Raw genomic sequence first — 23,004 nt, 5'->3', positions numbered from 1 at the left:
AGAATTATTTGAGATATGACTAAGATAGAGTGCAGAGTTCAGGAGTGCGATATGTAAAGAATGCAGGGCTAAGGAGCATGCTATATAAAGAATGCAGGGCTAAGCAGTGCTCAGGAGCGTGCAACATAAAGAATGCAGGGTTAAGTAGTGCACAGGAGCGTGCTACATAAAGAATGCAGGGTTATGTAGCGCGCTACATAAAAAATTCAGGGCTCAGGAGTGCACTACATAAAGACTGAATGGCTCAAGAGTGCACTACATAAAGAATGCAGGGCCCAGGGGCATGCTACATAAAGAATGCAAGGCTCAGGAGTGCGCTACATAAAAAATGCAGGGCTCAGGAGTGCTCTACATAAAAAATGCAGGGCTCAGGAGTGCGCTACATAAAGACTGCAGGGTTCAGGAGTACGCTACATAAAGAATGCAGGGGTCAGCAGTGCACTACATAAAAAATGCAGGGCTCAGCAGTGCACTACATAAAAAATGCAGGGCTCAGCTGTGCCCAGCAATGCAGCCTCAGTGCCCAGCAATGCAGCCTCACCAGTGCCCATCAATGCAGTCTGACCAGTGCCCAGCAATGCAGCATCACCGGTGCTCATCAATGCCGCCTCACTAGTGTCAAGCAATTCAGCCTGACCAGTGCCCAGCAATGCAGCCTCACCAGTGCACATCTATGCAGCCTCACCAGTGCCCATCAATAAAGCCTGACCAGTGTCCATCTATGCAGCTTCACCAGTGCCCAGCAATGCAGCCTCACCAGTGCCACCTCATCAGTGCCAAGCAATTCAGCTTGACCAGTGCCCAGCAAGGCAGCCTTACCAGTGCCCATATATTCAGCCTGGCCAGTGCCCAGCAATGCAGCCTGGCCAGTGCCCAGCAATGCAGCCTGGCCAGTGCCCAGCAATGCAGCCTCACCAGTGCCCATCTATGCAGCCTGACCAGTGCCCATTAATGCAGTCTCATGAGTGTCCAGCAATGCAGCCTCATCAATGCCCAGCAATGCAGCCTCACCAGTGCCCATCTAAGCAGCCGGACCAGTGCCCATCAATGCTATCTAACCAGTGCCCATCAATGCTATCTAACCAGTGCCCAGAAATGCAGCCTCACCAGTGCCCAGAAATGCAGCCTCACCAGTGCTCATCAATGCAGCCTCACCAGTGCCCATCTATGCATCCTGACCACTGCCCATCAGTGCTGCATTACTCACAAATAAATTAACCACTTTCAGACCGGACCAATTTGCTGGTCAAAGACCAGACCACTTTTTGCGATTCAGCACTGCGTCGCTTTAACTGACAATTGCGCGGTCGTGCGACGTGGCTCCCAAACAAAATTGACGTCCTTTTTTTCCCACAAATAGAGCTTTCTTTTGGTGGTATTTGATCTCCCCTGCGGTTTTTATTTTTTGCGCTATAAACAAAAATAGAGCGACAATTTTGAAAAAAACGCATTATTTTTTACTTTTTGTTATAATAAATATCCCCCAAAAATATATAAAAAAACATTTTTTTCCCTCAATTTAGGTCGATACGTATTCTTCTACATATTTTTGGTAAAAAAAATCGCAATAAGCGATTATTGATTGGTTTGCGCAAAAGTTATAGCGTTTACAAAATAGGGATAGTTTTATAGCATTTTTATTAATAATTTTTTATTATTTTTTTTTTTACTAGTAATGGCGGCGATCTGCGATTTTTATTGTGACTGCGACATTGTTGGGGACCCATCGGACATTTTTGACACATTTTTGGGACCATTGTCATTTATACAGTAATCACTGCTATATAAATGCAGTGATTCCTGTGTAAATGACACTGGCAGTGAAAGGGTTAACCTGTGGGTGGCAGTGTAGGGGTTAAGTGTTCCTAGGGGTGTGTTACTAACTGTGGGGGGGTTGGGCTTTTATTTAGTGTACACTGATCTCTGCTCCAATCACATGGAGCAGAGATCAGCGTCACTAGTTGCTAGGCAGAATGAGAAAATGTTGTTTATACAGCATTTCCTCCATTCCGCCGCTCCGTGAGACGATCGCGGGGATGCCCGCGGCGATCGAGTCTGCGGGTCCCGCGACCGGACTCACGGAGGTCCCGACCAGCGCGGGAGCGCGCCGCCGGTGGCGCGCTCCCGATGGCACGGCGGCAACGAATATTGGACGTACATGTACGCCAATATGCCTGCCCGTGCCATGCTGTCGACGTACATCGTCGTGCGCTGGTCGGGAAGTGGTTAAACAAACTGAACATTTTGAAAAAAAATGTTTTTCTTTATTTCTGTTAAAACATTTTGAAAATAAATCATCTTAATCTTTATTCATTAGTTCAATGTGTTCTGCTTGATTTATTTGGTGAAAATAACCTAAATCAGTTTTTATTATTTCGTTTTTTCAACTGTGATTCCGTTTTTGAATTTTTTTTTCTGACATGTTGGTGTTATATCTTTTACTTAGATGTTATAAGTTGTAAAGTAAATACAGCTGGATAAAGCAAAAGCCATTTCTTAATTTCAGGCTGCAAAGCAACAAAATGTGATTATTTTAACCTCTTTATGACTGGCGCACGACGATGTACCTCCATTTTTTTGTAGCTGCTGCTACAACCGAGATATCCATCTTTTCAGGCGCCGGTCGTGTGAACGATAATGGTGGTCTCTGTGGTGGGTTCACTGCAAGATCACCGTTATCGGTGGCTGGAGAGGTGCCACCCCCCTCCCGCCGCTCACCCGCGCCCTCCGCCACTTACCGGAGCCGTCGGTGGTGGCGGAGGCAATCGGGACCTGCCTTCTCTGTGGTATGGAGACGAGTGAGGCTAAGATGGCACTCGTCTCTATACTATAGGAGGGCGGAAGCGTCGTCAAAACGTCCCTTCCGCCCATGCCTCTTAAAGGCACATTTTTTCAATGTCATTTTTTCATTTGAAATTTTTTATCTTTCTTTTTTCTTGCATTTAAGTCCAAATATAAGATCTGAGGACTTTTTGACCCCAGATCTCATATTTAAGATGACCTGCCGTGCTTTTTTTCTATTACAAGGGATGTTTACATTCCTTGTAATAGGAATAAAAGTCATACAATTGTTTTTTTTTAAAATACAGTGTATAAATAAATAAAATCAAGTAAAATAAATAAGAAAAAATAAATAAATGTTTTTAAAACACTCCCTCCCGACGAGCTCACATGCAGAAGCTAACACATATGCGAGTAGCGACCGCATATGAAAACGGTAGTCAAACCACACACACATGTGAGGTATCGCCACGATCGGTAGAGTGAGAGAAATAATTCTAGCCCTAGACTTCCTCTATAATGCAAAACATGCAACCTGTAGAATTTTTTAAATGTTGCCTATGGAGATTTTTGAGGGTAAAAGTTTGACACCATTCCACGGGCAGGCGCAATTTTGAAGTGTGACATGTTGAGTATCAATTTACTTGGTATCATTATCTTTAACAATATAAAAAAGGGCTAATTTTACTGTTGTCTTATTTTTTTATTCAAAAAAGTGATTTTTTTCAAAAAAAAGTGCTCTTGTAAGACCACTGTGCAAATACGGTGTGAAAAAAAGTATTGCAATGACCACCATTTTATTCTCTAGGGTGTTAGAAAAAAACAATATATAATGTTTGGGGGTTCAAAACTGTTTTAAACATATAAACACGAAATCTGAAAAAGAGGCTTAAAAGTGGTTAAAGGGGGTCATTATTTTCCATGCCCACTGTAAAACTAGTGTGGCCGTGATCAAGGGCACTGACTGGCGACAGTATGTAAAAAAAATGAAAAACAAAATAATAATGCAATTTTTTTTAAATGTATGTTTATTATTTATTGCATTTTCTTCACTATTTTCTTTTAACACACCAGAGCATTGCAGTGTTACCATAGTAACAATGTACTACTCCGGGGAAATGATCAGGTTGTTTCTTTTACACATTATGATTGCTATACCAATGAGTTTCATTGGTATAAGTAACCATTTTTACTGAATAAACTGATTCATTCAATGAGTATTGTTGTGATTATCTGTGCTTGGCTACAGCTAAGCACATGGTACAGATGGGCTGTGATTGGCCCTGTCTGTACCATGTGATCAAACTGACACAGCTAGCAACATAATTGTACATAATGGATGGCCTGAAAGGAAGCCATCTATTGTTTACAATTGTTAATTGTGTTTGCTCACAGCGATCACATGCTACTGGCAGAAGGCTGGTACAGTGATCTGTAATTGGCTGTATCCACTGTACACAGCCCACAGCGTGGCGGCACGGCTGGGTGGCACTTTTGTTGTTCCGAGTGGACTTCCTATTATGTCCTCCCAGAACACAGCTGCACTTTGGGAACAATCTGTCATAGGCTGTGTCCACTGGAATATTGCATCCACATCATCCACATCATGGATCTGGTGGAAATATTACTGGGAGGGTCTGGGGAAGACCCGGCTGTCATGGTGCACGTTGGCACTAGGGATGAGCCGAACACCCCCCCGGTTCGGTTTGCACCAAAACTTTCGAACGGACCAAAAATTTGTACGAAATTTAGAACCCCATTAAAGTCTATGGGACTCGAATGTTCGAAATAAAAAGTGCTAATTTTAATGGCTAATATGCAAGATATTGTCCTAAAAAGGGTTTGGGGACCCGGCTCCTGCCCCAGGGGACATGAATGCCATTTTTTTGTTTTTAAATGGACGTTTTTTCGGGAGCACTGATTTTAATGATGATTAAAGTGGGAAAAAAAAGTGAAATATTCCTTTAAATATCGTGCCTGGGGGGTGTCTATAGTATGCCTGTGAAGTGGCACGTGTTTCCTGTGTTTAGAACAGTCCCTGCACAAAATTACATTTAACAGAAAAAAAGTCATTTAAAACTGCTTGTGGTTTTAATGTAATGTCTGGTTCCGGCAATACGAATGAAAATCATTGAGAAAAATGGCATAGGTAGCCCCCCCCACCCATTACCAGCCATTTTGGGTTTTGTACGGATATTAAAGGGAACCCCATACCCAAATTAAAAAAAGGAAAGGCGTGTGGCCCCCAAGCCCTATATAATCAGAACAGCAGTATACAGGCGGTGAAAACAAGACAGGGACTGTGTAGGTTTGTGGTGTTCAGTAGAATCTGTTTGTAATTTTGAACTGGTATATTTCTAAAGTGTAGCTCCAGTCAAAAAATCTATTTTTAAGCTTTTTGGAAAACATAGGGAAGGGTTATCACCCCTGTATCATTTTTTGGGCCGTCCCTCTTTTTTCATCTAACTTCCTGTTGTCTCCTTCCGTTTGCAAGTAGGAGACGTTTGTAAGTTGGATGTTTGAAAGTAGGGGCCTGCCCTATATGCTCTGCAGAAATGGGGGCCTAAGGTGTTGGTGTTGCCACAACACTGTACGCCCTCAAAGTGACTCTTGGTGGGCGCTGGAGCGCTCCCTGCTGTGAACAATTATATCAAGAATTGTAATTACATGCCATTGTTGAACAGTGGTAGAAAAATTGGGCCTTTGGTGGTTGTGGTGGTGGTGCTGGTGCCACAAAGCTATAATTCCTCATAGTTACTCTTGTTGGGCGCAGGAACGGGCCCTGCTCTGAAATATTATATCAAGAATTGTAATTACATCCCCCTGTTAAACAAGGGCTGGAAAATTGGGCCTTAGGCACTGGTGCTAGTGCCACAACACTACAACCTCTCCCAGATACTCTAGTTGGAGTGCAGGATTGAGCCCTGCTGCAAAGCATTGCACCAAAAATTGTAAATGCATGCCCCTGTTAAACAGGGGCTGAAAAATTGGGGCTTAGCCACTGGTGGCGTCACCCAGAACCAAAAATGTTCTTCCAAGCTATCAGCAGGATCATTGAGGAGAAAGAGGATAGTCAGTCAACATAACAGGACAGTCACTCAGTATTGGCAGTCTTGAAGGGATGTGACATTTAAAAAAAAATTATTCGGTTATATCAGCTTCAGGTGCTTGGTAGCTGGTGGTGATCCAAGACCGATTCATCTTTATGAAGGTCAGTCGATCAACCGAGTCAATAGATAGGCGCACCCTGTGATCAGTTATAAAGCCTCCAGCAGCACTGAAAGTGCGTTGCGAAAGAACGCTGGATGCAGGATCGGCCAGTAGCTCAATTGCATACTGTGCAAAGCTCTGGCCAGTGATCCATCGTCAAGACCCAGTAAGCCAGAGGATTTTCGGTGGGAAAGGTGTCCAAGTCCGACCTTGCTCCTAGGTATTCCTGCACCATGTAAATCAGACACTGGCGATGGTTGCTGGAACCGATCATACCTTGGGGCTGCGGACTAAAAAATTGTCTGAACGCATCAGTCAGACACCCACCTTCTCCACAGCTCCTTCTGTGACTGACCGAAGCCTCAGCAACATGTTGTCCAGGACCAGGAGTTTGTAACCTCCCAGTCTCTGGGAACGCATTGCACTGACCTTTCTGCAAGGCCTCCCGGAGATGTCTCATCCTCTGCTCCCTCTACGACGGCAAGATAAGGTCGGCAACCTTACCCTTGTACCGTGGATCAAGGAGAGTGGCCAGCCAGTAATGGTCCCTCTCCTTGATCCGAAGAATACGAAGATCCTTCCACAGGCTTTGCAGGATCAGGGAGGCCATGCATCGTAGGTTAGCTGAGGCATTCGGTCCGGAGTCGTCTGGGTCACTAAGGACAACATGAGTCACAGCCACCTCCTACCAGCCATGTACAAGTTCACGGGTTTCTTGGGACTGTAAATCATACCTAAAAGACTGCTTTGGCTGATGCTGAGTGCCAGGGCTCCACCTCCATGCTGACACAATCCTCCTCCTCCTCTTCCTCATCCTCTTCCTGTGTGATGGGTGGGACAGCAGGAACACTGTTTGGATAAAGGGGGCCTTGAGAGGCAAGTCCTCCTCTTCCTGCCTCTGTTCTGGTTCAAGTGCCCTGTCCATTATTCCACGCAGCGTATGCTCCAACAGGTGGACAAGGGGTACAGTGTCACTGATGCATGAACTGTCACTGCTCACCATCCTCGTGGCCTCCTCAAATAGTGAAAGGACAGTGAATGCTTCCCTGATCATGCCCCGCTGGCATGGTGAAAAAAAAACTGGGCTCCCCTGACCCTGTCCTGGTGCCGTAGTCACACAGGTACTCATTGATGGCCCTCTGCTGCATGTGCAGCTGCTGCAACATGGCCAACATTGAGTTCCACCTGGTGGGCATGTCACATATAAGGCGGTTCTTGGGCAGGTTCAAATCCTTTTGGAGCTCAGCCAGCTGAGCACTGGCATTATATGATTGGCGGAAATGCACACAGACTTTCATGGCCTGCCTCAGCACATCCTGTAAGCCCAGGTACCTGCCCAAGAACTGCTGCACCACCAGATTAAGGACATGAGCCACACAGGGCACATGGGTCAGTTGTCCCTGTCAAAGGGTGGAGAGGAGATTGGTGCCAATGTTGCAAATCACCATTCCTGGCTTAAGCTGGCGTGGCATCAACCACCTCTTGCCTGCCCCTGCAGAGATGAAAAAATATCTGCTCCAGTGTGGCTCCTGTCCCCCAAACAAACCAGCGCAAACACAGCATGGCATCTTTTTGCCTGTGTACTTGCGTAGCCCCTTGAATGCCTACGGAGCAGCGCTGGTTCAGAGGACAAAGCACTGGAAGAGGCCATGGAGGAAGAAGAGGAGGGGGTGGAGGAGAGAGGTGTGTCACAACCAGTAGTAGCATTTTGGAGGCGTGGTGCTGGAACAACCTCCAACACTACTGCACCTTGTCCTGCATCCTTCCCAGCTGCCAGAAGAGTGAGCCAATGGGCCATGAAAGATAGGTAACATCCCTGTCCATGCTTGCTGGACCATGAGTCAGCGGTAATATGCACCTTACCACTGACCGCCCTGTCCAATGAGGCATGGATATTGCCTTCCACATGCCGGTAGAGACCCGGAATCACATTCCGTGAGAAAAAGTGATGTTTGGGAACCTGCCACTGAGGAACCGCACATTGCACAAACTCACGGAAGGGGGCCGAGTCTACCAATTGAAAAGGCAGCAGTTGAAGTGCTAGCAATTTAGCCAAGCTAGCATTCAACTGCTGGGCATGTGGATGGCTGGGAGTGAACTTCTTTCGATGGTCCAGCAGCTGGGGCAGGGAAATTTGCCTGGTACAATCGGACTTCAGTGTACTGCTAGCAGAGTGCCCACAAGTACTTGGCTGTGACAAACCTAATGCTACACCTTAATTCCTCTCAGTGCAGGTTTCAGAGAGGACTGAAGATCTAGTGGGGTTGGAGATCCCAGCTGATGAGGAGCAAGGAGAGGTCTGCTTTGTTCTTTGGTGTGGGTCTTTAAGGTACCCTTGCCAACGAGCTGCATGGCAGGTAAACATATGTCTGGTCAAGCATGTAGTGCACAAGTGGCTGGAGTTTTGGCCACGCGAGATACGCTTGAGACATATGTTGCAAATAGCAGTGTTGCAATCTGATGCACTCTTCTCAAAAAAGGCCCCCATCAAAGAACTTTTAGAATAACATGTAGAGGCAGCGCCCTGCACAGGCGGAGCTCTGCGGTGTGATTCCGTCCATGTTCTGCCCCTAAGCTGGCCCCCGGAGGGCATACTGCCTCATTGGAGATGTGCCTCCTCCTCCTCCTCTCTCCTATCAGGCACCTACGTGGAGTCAGTGACCTCATCATCCCCTCCCTCTTCATCACTGTAGCAAACCTGGCAGTATGCTGCAGCTGATGGAACATGACTGCCAGATTGCTGTCCTTCTTGAGCATCCCCTCTTTCTGCGCTCATGCTACTGCCTTCCTCTAGCTGGGTATTATCATCAGAGTCTTCAAAATTCTGGGCATCCTCCTGGAGCATGTACCCAACACTGTGGTCAAACAGTTCGGGGGACTGCTCAGGAGGACATGGTGGGTCTAGGGAAGGAGTGACTGATGACATTCGGAGGAGGGAAGAGGATGCATTGGCAGCTGCTTTGCTAGTACCCTGAGCCTGGGTGAGAGAGGATGAGGAGGGCTTGGTCATCCACTCTATCAAGTCTTCGGCATGATGCGGCTCAACATGTCCAGCAGCCAAAAATAAGGACAAGCGTGTCCCATGGCCACGTGCTGATGATGATGCACCACGTCCATGTCCACGACCAACACTGTTGTCTCTAGACACAGAGCCTGCTTGCCCTCTTTTATTGGCTCGTGACTGTCTGCCTCTCATTGTTGGCCTTCCAGACATAGTAATGGCCTGCAGGGAGATGGGAAAACCAGCAATTGGGTAGCTTTAGGTGCAAACCGAGCAGATGACACAGTACACTGATTGTAATTACTGCAGATGCCTGCCTGTGTTACAGAAACAGAACAGCACCAGCAATAAGGTGTAGCTTCAGGTGTATACTGTGCAGGAGGCACACAACACCCACTGTAAATGCTGCAGATGCCTGTATTACAGAAACACCCATTATTGCTGGTGTTCTGTTTCTGTAATACAGACATCTACAGAAGTTAGAGTTTGTGTTGTGCGCCTCCAGCACAGTATACACCTGAAGATACCCCTTATTGCTGGTGTTCTATTTTCAGGTGTATACTGTGCAGGAGGCACACAACACCCACTCTAACTTCTGTAGATGCCTGTATTACAGAAACAGAACACCAGCAATAAGGGGTATCTTCAGGTGTATAATGTGCAGGAGGCACACAACATCCACTTTAATGGCTGCAGGTGACTGTATTACAGAAACAGAACACCAGCAATAAGGTGCATCTTCTGGTGTATACTGTGCAGGAGGCACACAACACCCACTTTAACAGGTGCCTGTATTACAGAAACAGAACACCAGCAATAAAGGGTAGCTTCAGGTGTATACTGTGCAGGAGGCACACAACACTCACTCTAACTTCTGCAGATGCCTTTATTACAGAAACAGAACAGCAGTAATAAAGGGTAGCTTCAGGTGTATACTGTGCTGGAGGCACAAAACACCCACTTTAACTGCTGCAGATGCCTGTATTACAGAAACAGAACACCAGTAATAAAGGGTAGCTTCAGGTGTATACTGTGCTGGAGGCACAAAACACCCACTTTAACTGCTGCATGTGCCTATATTACAGAAACAGAACACCAGTAATAAAGGGTAGCTTCAGGAGTATACTGTGCAGGAGGCACACAACACCCACTCTAACTTCTGCACTGCAGATGCCTGTATTACAGAAACAGAATACCAGCAATAAAGGGTAGCTTCAGGTGTATACTGTGCAGGAGGCACACAACACCCACTGAACAAGCGCTAGGTTCCCAAGCAGTAAAGACACTGTCCTGGCCTAATCTGCTCTTTCCCTGACCGCCGCAATACACTACACAAGGCCGCAGCGCTGGCAGCCTTATATAGTGTGGGGCGTGTTCTAAACCCTCCTGAGCTACAATTATGGCTCTCCTCGCTGCCGGCGCTGTGATTGGCCAAGCACAGTGCATGCTTGGCCAATCATGAACCAGCAATGCACTGCGATGGCGCAGTGCATCGTGGGCCATGAGCGCCACGTGAATATGGTGCGAACGGCCCACAGAGTTCTGGCTTCGCCGAACGGGTGAACAGCTGGTGTTCAGGTCGAACATGCGTTCGACTCGAACATCGAGCTCATCCCTAGTTGGCACCAATGACAAAGTCAGAGAAAGATGAAGTGTGCTAAAAACGATTTTAGGAACTAAGGAGCTAAATTGAGGAAAAGGATCTCCAAGGTAGTACTCTCAGAAATACTACCGGTACCTCGAGCCACACGAGAAAGGCAGAGGGAGATTAGGGAAGTAAACAAGTGTCTGAAGAGCTGGTGTAGCAAGGAGGGGTTTAGCTTCCTGGAGAACTGTGGTGACTTCTCAGTCGGTTACCAGCCTTATAGAAGGGACGAACTGCACCTAAATGGAGAAGGTGCTGATCTGCTGGGAGTGAAGATGGCCGAAAAGTTAGAGGGGCTTTTAAACTAAGCGATGGGGGGAGGGTCCAGAGGTAGAGATAGTCAGCGTGGAACATATTCCAGAGGCTAATATTGGGGGCATTAATGGTAGGTTGGCTAAAGCACCTAAACCCGAGATAAGCATAATAACATGTCCTATTTGCCACCCTAGAGCACCCAATAAGGAGATAGCATGCCACCGGTCTAGACTACGTGGCATGTATACCAATGATCACACCTAAAACACGCCTAGTGCTTATGCATATTCATAAAGTATATATTGTGTGAACTTTATGTTTTTAAGTCAGAGACACTTCCTTCTTCATTCGGCATGGTAATGCTGAATATCGGTGTGTGTTGTGTCTCTCCACTGCAGTGTATATAATAAAGCACCTATTTATCTTATCTTAAGATCTGGACTCACTATGTCATTATCTAAATGGCTTGTTTAGAGACTCCCTAACCTGATTTAACAGCACTATGTAAATCCTGTATACAAATAATCATAAAAATTCTTATTTGTTGGTAGATCTAAGGCTGGATTCACACCTATGCATTTTTAGCGCTTTTTGCATTTTGCAGATTTGCACTACAGTCCATTTACCATGGTTATCTATGGAACATGTTCTGTAGTGCAAATCTGCAAAATGCAAAAAGCACTAAAAATGCATAGGTGTGAATCCAGCCTAAGGGATATTGTACAATTAGATTGTAATTTTTAAGGGAAGACAAAATACTCAAACAGGAAATTTATTTTATCACAGTAATCTACTCACTCGAAACAGCAAGGGCACAAGAAAGGGCGAGTATAATGAGGATGTTGAGTATTTTGGTGATAAATCCACACTTGGCTCTTTTCCCTGTGCTTTCTGTAACATCTAAAGGAAAAAAAATGGATTAATACACATTGAAACATCATAATAATGTCAAGCTCAAAACAGTTGAAAGATAAAGGATCCAGGATATGTTATTTGACTCATACTTGTAATGACCGTCAATTGTTTAACATACAATTTCATTCATTGCCTATATGAAATTCATTGCTTGATGGGAATGATGACCATTCTCGGTTTGGAACAGATTGTGGTGGAAAATGCAAACAACAGACTTGGGGGGCACACCCTAAAATTGTGTTTAAATTAAAAAAGGTGCTGCTATAAGACCGAAAAACAGAACAAAATAGATTACAGCGCACACATACAAAAATTACATTTAAATCCTGAAAGGTTATTTAAAACATCTAAACATATTCAAAAATATGGGGATTTGGTCCCACCATATGTCCATATAGTGCTAAGCCCACTACTATGTACAAACTACCCCATTATCCTACATTAATCATGGAATGAAAGATCCTCCTTCTCAACCATGGGAGACAAACTCCTCTTAATTGGAGAACTGAAAGGTTCCTCCTATAACACAGGTGGATACTAATAAAAGGTAATGGCGGGGGGATAGGGTGATCCATCCTAAGAGATCTGGTCAGGACCCTCACAAACAACAGACTTGGGGGCACACCCTAAAAATGCATTTACATCCAAGATGGTGCTTTAATAAAACCGACAAACCAAACAAAATAGATTATAGAACAGCCCATCCTTCCGCCATTACATTTTATTAGTGTCCACCCTTATAGTTCTCCCACGAATTACCACGCTGTATAAATTACCCCTTACCACGTAATGCCAATGACAGCTGATCACGTGATGTAAACGGAAGCCAGTAAGTATTTTTTTCCTCACACTGGTAGCGTGAGGAGAAAACAAAAAATGATCACCAGCTTCTGCCACTACCGCCTCATCTGTGCCCACCATTGCCCACCAGTGCTACCTATCAATGCCCACCAGTTCCACCTATCAGTGTTCATCAGTGCTGCCAATTAGTGCCCATCAGTGCTTCATCACCAGTTCCACCAATCAGTGCTGACTATCAGTGTCACCTACCAGTGCCTATCAGTGCCCATCAGTGCCACCTATCAGCACCCATCAGTGCCAGCTCATAAGTTCCTGTCAGCACAGCCCATCAATTCCCATCAGTGCAGCCTCATCAGCGCACATGAAGGAGAAAAATTACCTGTTTGCAAAATTTAATAAAAAACGATAAAAAATTTTTTTTTTTTTTTTTTTTTTTAATCTGTCTCTTTTTGTTTGTTTGCCAAAAAACAAAAAACCCCAGTAGTGAAAAATGATAAAATGTTCATATGGTTACAGTGTTGCATGACCGCGCAATTGTCATTCAAAGAGTGACAGCGCTGAAAGCTGAAAATTGGCCATGGCAGGAAGGAAGGGGGCTTATGTGCCCAGTAAGCAAGTGGTTTAATGTATGTACAACAAACGTTACATTTTCAGCTTTTTTTTTGTTTGCCATCAAAGTCCCCATCAGCTGCTAAAAAAAAATTTCAAAATTTTCCAGTTCTCTTTTATTCTCACTGCATTAAATGCATTCAAATGTACAGAATAAGCAAAGTAATGCATGTAAGCATGGTGCTTACATGTGAAAATATGAAAAACTCTATAGTAGTGATGGTGAACCTTAGCAACCCAGATGTTTTGGAACTACATTTCCCAAGATGCTCAACTGCACTGCAGAGTGCATGAGTATCATGGGAAATGTAGTTCCAAAACATCTGAGGTGCCAAGGTTCACCATCACTGCTCTATAGCATAAATATACCAAAATATAGTGGGAAAAAAAAGTGATAAAAATATATTTAAAAAAGTCAAATGGGAGGTCAGTCCCAACACCAATAATTATACAAAATTAATCTCTATAATTCCATATCTTCACCCCCTGTGCTCAAAAAGTGTGAATGCACACGTAGCAGAGAAGTCGAAGCGTGGGACCATCACTTCCGGGTTCTGTATGACATCACATCCGGGCTGAGAGCTGAGAGCAAGGCTTGGAATGCATGCTGGCTTATGGCAGCTGCGGTGGAGTGGTGTTTTATCCACATATGTTGTATACATACTGGTGACGGTCATAGGCACCCAATACATGTACATGTAACCATTGCTATTTTTGTTTATAATTTACTTATATTAAATACTACACAATGACATTTTAAATCATGTCTCCCGCTTGATCATCATATGAGTGAATATCACATAAATTTGAGGAAATAGGAATACATTTAAGGATGATTAGAGCCTTTGAAAAGCGTAATTTGACCTACCTGTAAAAAGGGGCCAAACATCTCTGGTACATGTGGATTCACACTTTTTGAGCACAGGGGTAAAGATATGGACTTATAGAAGAGTCACTTTGAAGAATTATTGTTGCTGGGACTAATGTCACATTGGACTTTTTTATATATATTTTTATGTATTTTTTTTCACTTTTTTTTTCACTAGATTTTGTTATATTTACGCTATAGAGTTTTTCACATGGAAGTGCTACACTTTCATGATTTACTATTGTATAGGTGTATTTATTTCACTTAAATTGGCAGCTGCATTTGTTTGCATTTGTTAAATTTTTAGGTGCCAAACATTGGTCTGTTACACATTTATTAAAAGTAATGCGTTTTTTGCTTATATTTTTCAATGGCTACCCACTTCTAAATAAAGTTGTTGTGATTTAACACAACATATACTTCCCAGGGTAATACTGGTCTATGAAACAGACACAAGCCTTTGCAACTCTTTGCATAATGCCCTGTACACACGGTCTGACTTTCCGACGGAAAATGTGCGATCGGATCTTGTTGTCGGAAAATCCGATCGTGTGTGGGCTCCATCTGCCTTTTTCCGTCGGAATTTCCGACACACAAAGTCTGAGAGCTGGATCTAAAAATTTCCAACAACAAAATCCGATCATTTAAATCTGATCATGTGTAGACAATTCCGATGGACAAAGTGCCACACATACTCAAAATAAATTATGAGACGAAAGCTATTGGCTACTGTCCTCTTTATAGCACCGTCGTACGTGTTCTACGTCACCGCGCTCTGAACAATCAGATTTTCAGACAACTTTGTGCGACTGTGTGTATGCAAGACAAGTTTGGGCCAAAATCCGTCAGACAAAATCAGATGGATTTTGTTGTTGGAATGTCCGACCGTGCGTACAGGGCATTAGAGTGTTAGAAGCATTATGAGAAATTAACATTCATTTATGCAGTCTATAGGATTTAAGGGAAGAAATACTGTAAACATGTACTGACCGGGTTTTGTATCCTCCACTGGTAACTGAATGTGGGAAGTCCTTATATCAGCGTAGACAATTGTGGTAGGTTCTATTATAAACACAAGACAAGTCAGATATCTTATGACTTTTTTTTAAACAATTTCTGGTAGTTACATTTTTTAATACAAAATATATACTCTTCCAACATAAACTATATGATTTATTGACCATTTTAGAATGGATATTGGAACTATATCTTTTACCCCTTGACAGTGTTGCACTTTTTTTTTTTTTGTAAATGATGTAGATCCAAACTTACAACTATTTGATAGCAAACCCACCTGCCACCCTATCACTAACCAGACATGCAAACCCAGTGGCAACAGCCATGGGTATTGGTCATGTGGGCACAGTCAAAGGCAGACCAGCCAATCAATGGTTCTGCTCCTGCCCTTTCATAGTTGCCACATGTATTCAGGTGCTGGTGGCTGGACAGAGTCTGAAGCTGATGGGTACATCTCAGACAGCTTTACATAGTAGGTAAGGGTGGGGCTCAGGTTAGCAGGGGGTTCATAGCCACATTAAAGTGTATTGTAAAGCTTTTGTTATGTTTTTTGTTTTTTTGTTCCACAAAAAAAAAAAAAGTATTAAAGGTATATGGAGGCATGTTCAAAACAATAAAAGTCTATTAATAGCCAAGTTACATAGTTACAAATAAAAGTACAAAGTCGGTCTAGAGCCCAAGTTATGTAAACGCTCATCAACGGTATAATGAGGAACACTCCCCAAAGATCTTTAACCACATGCTAACAGAGTGACTCTTGTGCCAGATCATACCTAGTACGTGATCCAGCACTTACAGGTAGGGGCTTGCCGGCTGTGCTGTGATTAGTCATTGATGACCATCGGCACTCGCTGATTGACACAGAGGAAGACAGGACAGAGCTCTGTGTATCTAAACTATATACAGAGCGCCGTCCTGTCAACCGCGACATAGTGTTTTTGTTTCCTTGCAAAGCAGATCCCTTAGTGAAAGCAGCACACAGTATACACACAAACACTGGTTAGGAACACATTTAACTCTTTGATCGCCCTAGGTGTTTAACCTCTTCCCAGCCAGTGTCATTAGTACAGTGACAGTGCATATTTTAGCACTGATCACAGTATAATGCCGAGTACACACGATCGGAATTCTCGTTGGAAAAAGCTCCGATGGTTTTCTCGTCGGAATTCCGGTGGAATTCTGCTCAAACTGTCTTGCCTACACACGGTCACACCAAATTCCGACAGTCAATAGCACTGTGACATACAACACGTTCGACGGCACTATAAAAGAGAAGTTTAATGCTTCTGAGCATGCGTCAAATTATTTCCGAGCATGCGTCGGAATTTTGCATGTCGGAATTGCATACACACGATCGGAATTTCCGATAGAGAGTTTTTCCGTCTGGAAAAACTAAGAGCAGGCTCTCAATCTAAAATCCGTTGGAAATGCTGACAGAAAAAGACCGATGGGCATACACACGGTCAGAAAATCCGATCAAAAGCTTGCATCGGACTGTTTCCATCAGAAATTCAGGCCATGTGTACACGGCATTAGCGTCACTGGTCCCCCAAAAAATTGTCTGCATTACTATCACAGTCCTGCTATAAGTCACTGATCGCTGCCATTACTAGTATAAAAAAAATATATGAAAATTCCAGTATACTGTATATACCATAGTTTGTAGATGCTATAACATCTGTGTAAATTAATCAACATACACTTATTGAGATTTTTTTTTTACACAAAAATATGTGGCAGAATACATATTGGCCTACATTTATGAAGAAATGTGATTTTGAAATTTTTTTTTTTATTGGGTATGTTTTATAACAGAAAGGAAAAAATATTGTTTCTAACACAAAAAATAAAAAGCACTGTTTTGATTAAATACCACCAAAAGAAATCTCTACTTATGAGAAAAAAATTATATCAATTTCATTTGGGTACAGTTTTCCAAAGACCGTGCAGCTGTCAGTTAACCACTTACTGCGGCAAGGTGACTCGGCTGCACGAATCGTCATACCGGTATGGCGGTTCATGCACTAGCTTCTGTGGGTGCGCACGCACCCGGATTGCCCGGTGGAGGAGCCAATCAGCGGGTCTGCCAACAATCGTTCCCTCTTGAGACAGAACTGGGATCTGCCGAAGTAGATCAAGGCAAATCTCCATTCTGATGGGATCACACAGAGATCCTGTCTTTCTGCTATGCAGGAAGATGGATCTGTGTTTTATCCCAGGCAGCCCATCCCCTATACAGTTAGTAAACACTCCCAGGGAACACAGTTAACCCCTTGATTGCCCCAGATGTTAACCCCTTCCCTGCCAGTGTCATTAGTACAATGTCAGTGCAAATTTTTAGCACTGATCACTGTATTAATGTCACTGGTTCCTAAAAAAAAGTGTAAAAAATGTCAGTTAGGTGTCCGATCTGTCCGCCACAATGTCCTGCTAAAAATCACTGATCACTGATGTGTCCGCCATAATGTCGCAGTCATGATAAAAAAAAAAAAAAGAAATCGCCGATCGCTGCATTACTAGTCCATTACTAGTAAAAAGAAAATTATAATAAAAATGCCATAAATCTATTCCCAATTTTGTAAACGCTACACAGTGGAAGCTTGGATTATGAGCATAATCCATTCCAGTAGAATGCTTGTAATCCATACACTCGCGAGTTTCCCCATAGAAGTCAATGGAAACAAAGAAAATTCGCTCCACACTGACTTCTATTGCATGCAATATAGCATGTGGCCAGAGGTGGGCGGTGCCAGAGAAACGATTAAATACTTGGAGACCGCTTGGATGCACTCGGAAATGCTTGGAAAGGCTCGGAAACACTCGGAAACTGAGTATTTCTGAATGTTTCCAAGTATTTAGAAATAGCTCCGAGTGTCACCGGCACCCCCGCACCTCTGGCCAAATGCAGTACTGCACACTGCAGTGGCTTGAATCATGCTTGTGTTGCGAGACAACACTTGGAGTCAGGATTAAAAAAAATAAAAGAATTGCTCATATTGTGAAATGCTCGTTAACCACGTTACTCTCAATCTGAGGTTCCACTGTAACTTTTGAGCAAACCAATCAATATACACTTATTGGGTTTTTTTTTTTTTTTTTACCAAAAATGTGTAGCAGAATACATGGCCTAAACTGATAAATAAATTAGATTTAAAAAAAAAAAATTGGGATATTTTTTATAGCAGAAATGAAAATATATATATTTTTTTCAAAGTTGTCTGTCTTTTTTTTTATAGTACAAAAAAATAAAAAAAACTCAGAGGTGATCAAATACCACCAAAAGTAAGCTCTATTTGTTGGAAAAAAATGACATAAATTTTATTTGGGTACAGCGTCGGACGACCGCGCAATTGTCAGTTAAAATAACGCAGTGCTGTATCACAAAAATGGCCTGGTCATGAAGGGGGGGGGGGTAAATTTTCCAGAGAGCAAGTGGATAAAGGCTCATAAAACAAAATAAAATAACAAGTCATTGAAACTGAGAATGAAACTGAGATAAGGAATGTCAAAAGAAAGTTACTCAAGTAGTAAGTAGTGTAAGGAGTAAACAGCAATATGTAGACATATCATCTCCAATAACAAAGGCGTTGGGAGCCTAACTTTTAGAATGCATAGGGAATACCACTGGGCATCGTGGGGTGAGCATCCAGGAACAACTCCCGACGCTGAATGGGATGCTAGGATATTGGAGATATGTTGTTTAAATGAGAGATGAGCAAAAAGGAGGGGAAAAGGAGAAACAAAGGAGGGAGAAAGGGAGAGGAGGAAAAGAATATAGGGAGAAAGGTGGGGGAGGGGCTCCCCAGGGAGTACAGATAAAATAACAGGGGTTATAAAAGACAAAACAAAACACAAGCTGAAGGCCAACCCAGTACCCCCAGTCTAATGCCCCTTTAGCATGTTGACTTAAAGCCTAGTAAGAGAATTCCAGGGGAAGGGAAAGCTCCAAAATGGGAGATTGGGGGAAAAGCGTTATTTTATGTTTTTGATAGCGTGGGAAAGGAAGAGACTCAAAAAAAAAAAAACCTGACTCCTCTATGGGGAGATTCCCCTCTCTGTTTGTAGTGGCAACCGTTGTCACTGAGAGTTAGGGGAACTACAAAGTTTGTATTGCCATGAAAGCAATACATGAAGGTAAAATATCCAATATCTAATCTGAGACCTAAGAGTTGAGAAAGGACACCCCCCTATACAGTTTTATTGGGAAACATGTACAGCTGAGGCTTTGGGTTGAGGCAAGGACACAATATAAACTGATATGCACTGTTCATTTTTCATTCCAGAGGTTTACAACCACTTTAAGGAGATTACATTTCCTTTTGTTTCTGTAGGACAGGAATGGAAGGGAAGGAAACTTTAAAAAAAGTTTTGGCTATACATACACTTTAACCACTTCAGCCCCAGAAGGATTTGCCCCCTTAATGTCCAGGCCATTTTTTGCGATACAGCACTGCCACAATTTAACTGACAATTGCGTGGTTGTGCTACACTGTATCCAAACAAAATGGATGACCTTTTTTTCCCCACAAATAGAGCTTTCTTTTGGTGGTATTCGATCACCTCTGTGGTTTTTATTTTTTGCGCTATAAACAAACAAAAGCAACAATTTTGAAAAAAAATGTAAAATGTTTTACTTTTTGCTATAATACATATCCCCAAAAAAATATAAAAAAACAAATGTATTCATCAGTTTAGGCCGATATGCATTCTTCTACATATTTTTGGTAAAAAAAAATATCGCAATAGGCGTATATTGATTGGTTTACGCAAAAGTTATAGCTTCTACAAAATAGCGGATACATTTATGGCATTTTTATTATTATTATTATTTTTTTTTTACTAGTAAAGGCGGTGATCTGCAATTTTTGGCATGACTATGACATTGCGTCAGACAGATCAGACACTTTTGACAATTTTTTGAGACCATTGTCATTTATACAGCGATCAGTGCTATAAATAGCCACTGTTTTTTTATTTATATTCTGCTGCTGAGTGAGCTTGGGGCAAAGGGATGGCGAGTGACAAGAGGATATCCTGATATTTCCAATGCACTTTTGACCATTTTATTAAGGACCTCATTGTCTGGTAAGAAGCTTGTGATGGGAGTCACTTTGGGCGGGGGACTTTTGGGGGGCTTGTGGAACCCAGCTTACCTTGGAGAGCTGTGGAAACACCATGTCCGACTCTTCTGGCCTTTCCTATGTGTAAGTTACCCTGTGTCTATTAGGGGCACAGAGTGACTGAGAACCCAAGTCGGGTCTGCACTAACCTGACTCACCTACAACCACACCGGACTCAGCATTCTGTGTTACCCCTGTTATCCTGGGTCTTATATGCATGGTATGTGTTGAAAGAATGAAGGAGCTTTTTCACAGTAACATTTCTGAACAATATCCCTCAAGAAATATATGAAGATAAATGAATTCCACATTTCCGACTGCTGGATTATTGTATGAGCTTGGTCTCATAGACTGTTTACTAAATCGTTTGAGGTGTGTCTGTATCCCATTGTTCTGTTGTTTCTGTGTTTATTTAAACAAAGCATGGTTAAAAAGTTACATTTAAAAGCAACACATAAAAGTGACTCTACATGTTTGGCTATAATCATGGCTTCTTATGGAACTTTTGTAAGACCTTATGTGCAAAATCACCCGAAACAGAGAAACTCCAGGGGACCATCAAGGCCTTGCCTGCAAATCAGTGGAGTAGAGGGAGCAAATCCCTTCAAAAACAGACCCTGTTTAAATAGAGGATCAAGAGATTTGCCCTGTCAGACCTCTGTAGGATATGATCGCAAGGCCCATAGGACCTTGGGATAGGGACAGGGATCGTATGCCAGAATTTCTACTGACTAGATGTTACCTTTCTGATCCTCAAGAGGGAAATTGTTAATTTCAGATAAAGAAAACAAATATCTGGATGATCTAGTCCCGATCAGGTCACGTATCACTAATTGAAGTAGATACGTGAAACAACGCTACTATTCTCTTGATTCTCTATTTAAACAAGGTCTGTTTTTGAAGGGATTTTCTCCCTCTACGGCACACTAATACTGTGCTGATTTGCTGGCAAGGCCTTTATGGTCCCCTGGAGTTTCTGTCTCTGTTTTGGGTGATTTTGCACATAAGGTCTTACAAAAGCTCCAGAAGAAGCCATGATTATGGGGAAACATGTAGAGGCTACCCACTTTTGTATTTTAACCATCTACCTTTTTGTGTTGGTTTTAAATTGAACTTTTTAACCATACTTTGTTTAAATAAAATTGCTGAAATAGTTATTGTTTCTTAAAGTAATTAATTCCGCACCCTAAAACTCCCATTTTTGCTTCTTGTTTATTCTATTATCATTATAGGGAGGTGGTGTATTGTTAAGACCTCCTATTCTTGAATTAAAAACATTTTTTTGGGGTTATTCACAGTATTATCAGGTGAAAATAAAGGGGAAAAAAATGCATTGCTGTCTGTGTTCCAATAACACGTATCCCCAGTGGAGATGCACAACCACAATAGGCGCCAACAGACCAGCACTGCAGTGTTGCACACAGCACACATGGTGCCAGTCTGATTTTTCTGCTGATGCTCATTCTACATCTACATCAATACTTGTTAAGGCACAAAATACTACATGTGTTATGGAGCCACACCATTAAACAGCATGCTAACACTAGCCATATAAATTACATTTGCAAACAAATACAAGCACTTGTAACCAAGTTTTGAAATGTAAAAAAATGGCAACCCACAAAATTAAAGGCTTTGATCTTTTTGGTGGTTGTTACAAGAAAGCTGGTTGAGAGTGGTTGAATATTCTTGAAACTGGCCCTTTAATCTTCAATATTAGATTGTAAACTAGCATAGGCAGAGGTCATAATTTACATACTTTTGCCATTGTACAGCACTGCACAACATGTTTCTGCTTTATAAATAAAGCATTTATTACATTTATATATTTTTTGACACTGTAATGTATGCCTATAAAGCATTGGAAAACAAATAATTGATTTTACTTACCCTCCAAGTGAGGTCTTGTCTGTTGTGGTTTCCCACGTCTTTTCTTGTGGTTTAACTTAGCATACTCAACGTCATCCATTTCACCCGTGTATGTATGCGTTACGCTTTGTAACAACACCTTCATATGTATACTGAACTAAATGAAAGTTGTTTTCTGAGATGCGAAAAGAGAAAAATAAAATGTTCATTAACACATATTCAAGAAAAGTACAGCTAAAGGCCAATTGTAGTAAAAATAAAAATAAAAAATACATTCAAATTTGAAATTTAAAATTAAAATTCTAAAATGTAAATATACGTTATAATTAGACCCCTTTCACACTGAGGCGTTTTAGCGCTATAAATAGCCTCTAAACAGCCCCTGAAAACTGCCTCCCATTAATTTTGGTGCGTCTTTTTACACTGGGGTGGTGCGCTTGCAGGACGTTATGAAAAGTCCTGTAAGCAGCATCTTTGGGGCAGGTTGGGAGGGCAGAATTTACAAAACACCCTGCCCATTGAAATGAATGGCGCCTTAAAAGCACTTTAAAAATTTGTCAAAATGGGAGTTTTCAACCCTTTTTTTGGTTAAAAACCGCCCCGCTAGAGGAAGACACGTCATGCCTGTGTCGGAACACACTGGGGAAGGGACAGGACAGTGCAAGAAGCAGCTCTATGGCTGGTACCAGCGGCTGCGGAGGAGCACACAGACTTACAGCCTCAGTTGAATTATTCAGTTTTGTCTGATACAGAGTGGTGCGCTACAAGCACCTTGAATGTATGAGTACCCTGGATGATTTACTTTTAATAAATTTGATTTTAAAATGATAAAACACTATGTAGCTTAACTTTCATATGTGCAATATGTGCATTGAAGATATCATTGAACAGCTCAGGATCCTGTAGAGCCCAT

General features: G+C 42.5%; 1 protein-coding gene across 1 annotated transcript in view; it reads right to left on the bottom strand.

Moving 5' to 3' along the window:
• The window catches only part of LOC143930014 (killer cell lectin-like receptor subfamily B member 1B allele B), a 195,039-nt gene that overhangs the window by 153,250 nt on the left and 18,785 nt on the right, over positions 1 to 23,004 (bottom strand). Inside the window, exons 2-4 of the mRNA XM_077453919.1 lie at positions 22,113 to 22,266; positions 15,076 to 15,147; positions 11,691 to 11,792 (exon numbers count right to left, since the gene is read on the bottom strand). Of these exons, the coding sequence (XP_077310045.1) occupies positions 11,691 to 11,792; positions 15,076 to 15,147; positions 22,113 to 22,236 (298 nt within the window). The 5' untranslated portion in view covers positions 22,237 to 22,266. The remainder of the gene's footprint in view (positions 1 to 11,690; positions 11,793 to 15,075; positions 15,148 to 22,112; positions 22,267 to 23,004) is intronic.

The sequence above is a fragment of the Lithobates pipiens genome, unplaced genomic scaffold (assembly GCF_037356315.1).
Source record: "Lithobates pipiens isolate NorthernLeopardFrog02 unplaced genomic scaffold, aLitPip1_a1.2 Scaffold_25, whole genome shotgun sequence".
Lineage (NCBI taxonomy): Eukaryota > Metazoa > Chordata > Amphibia > Anura > Ranidae > Lithobates > Lithobates pipiens.
The sequence above is the reverse complement of the archived record's forward strand: the minus strand, read 5'-3'. Positions and strand labels throughout refer to the sequence as shown.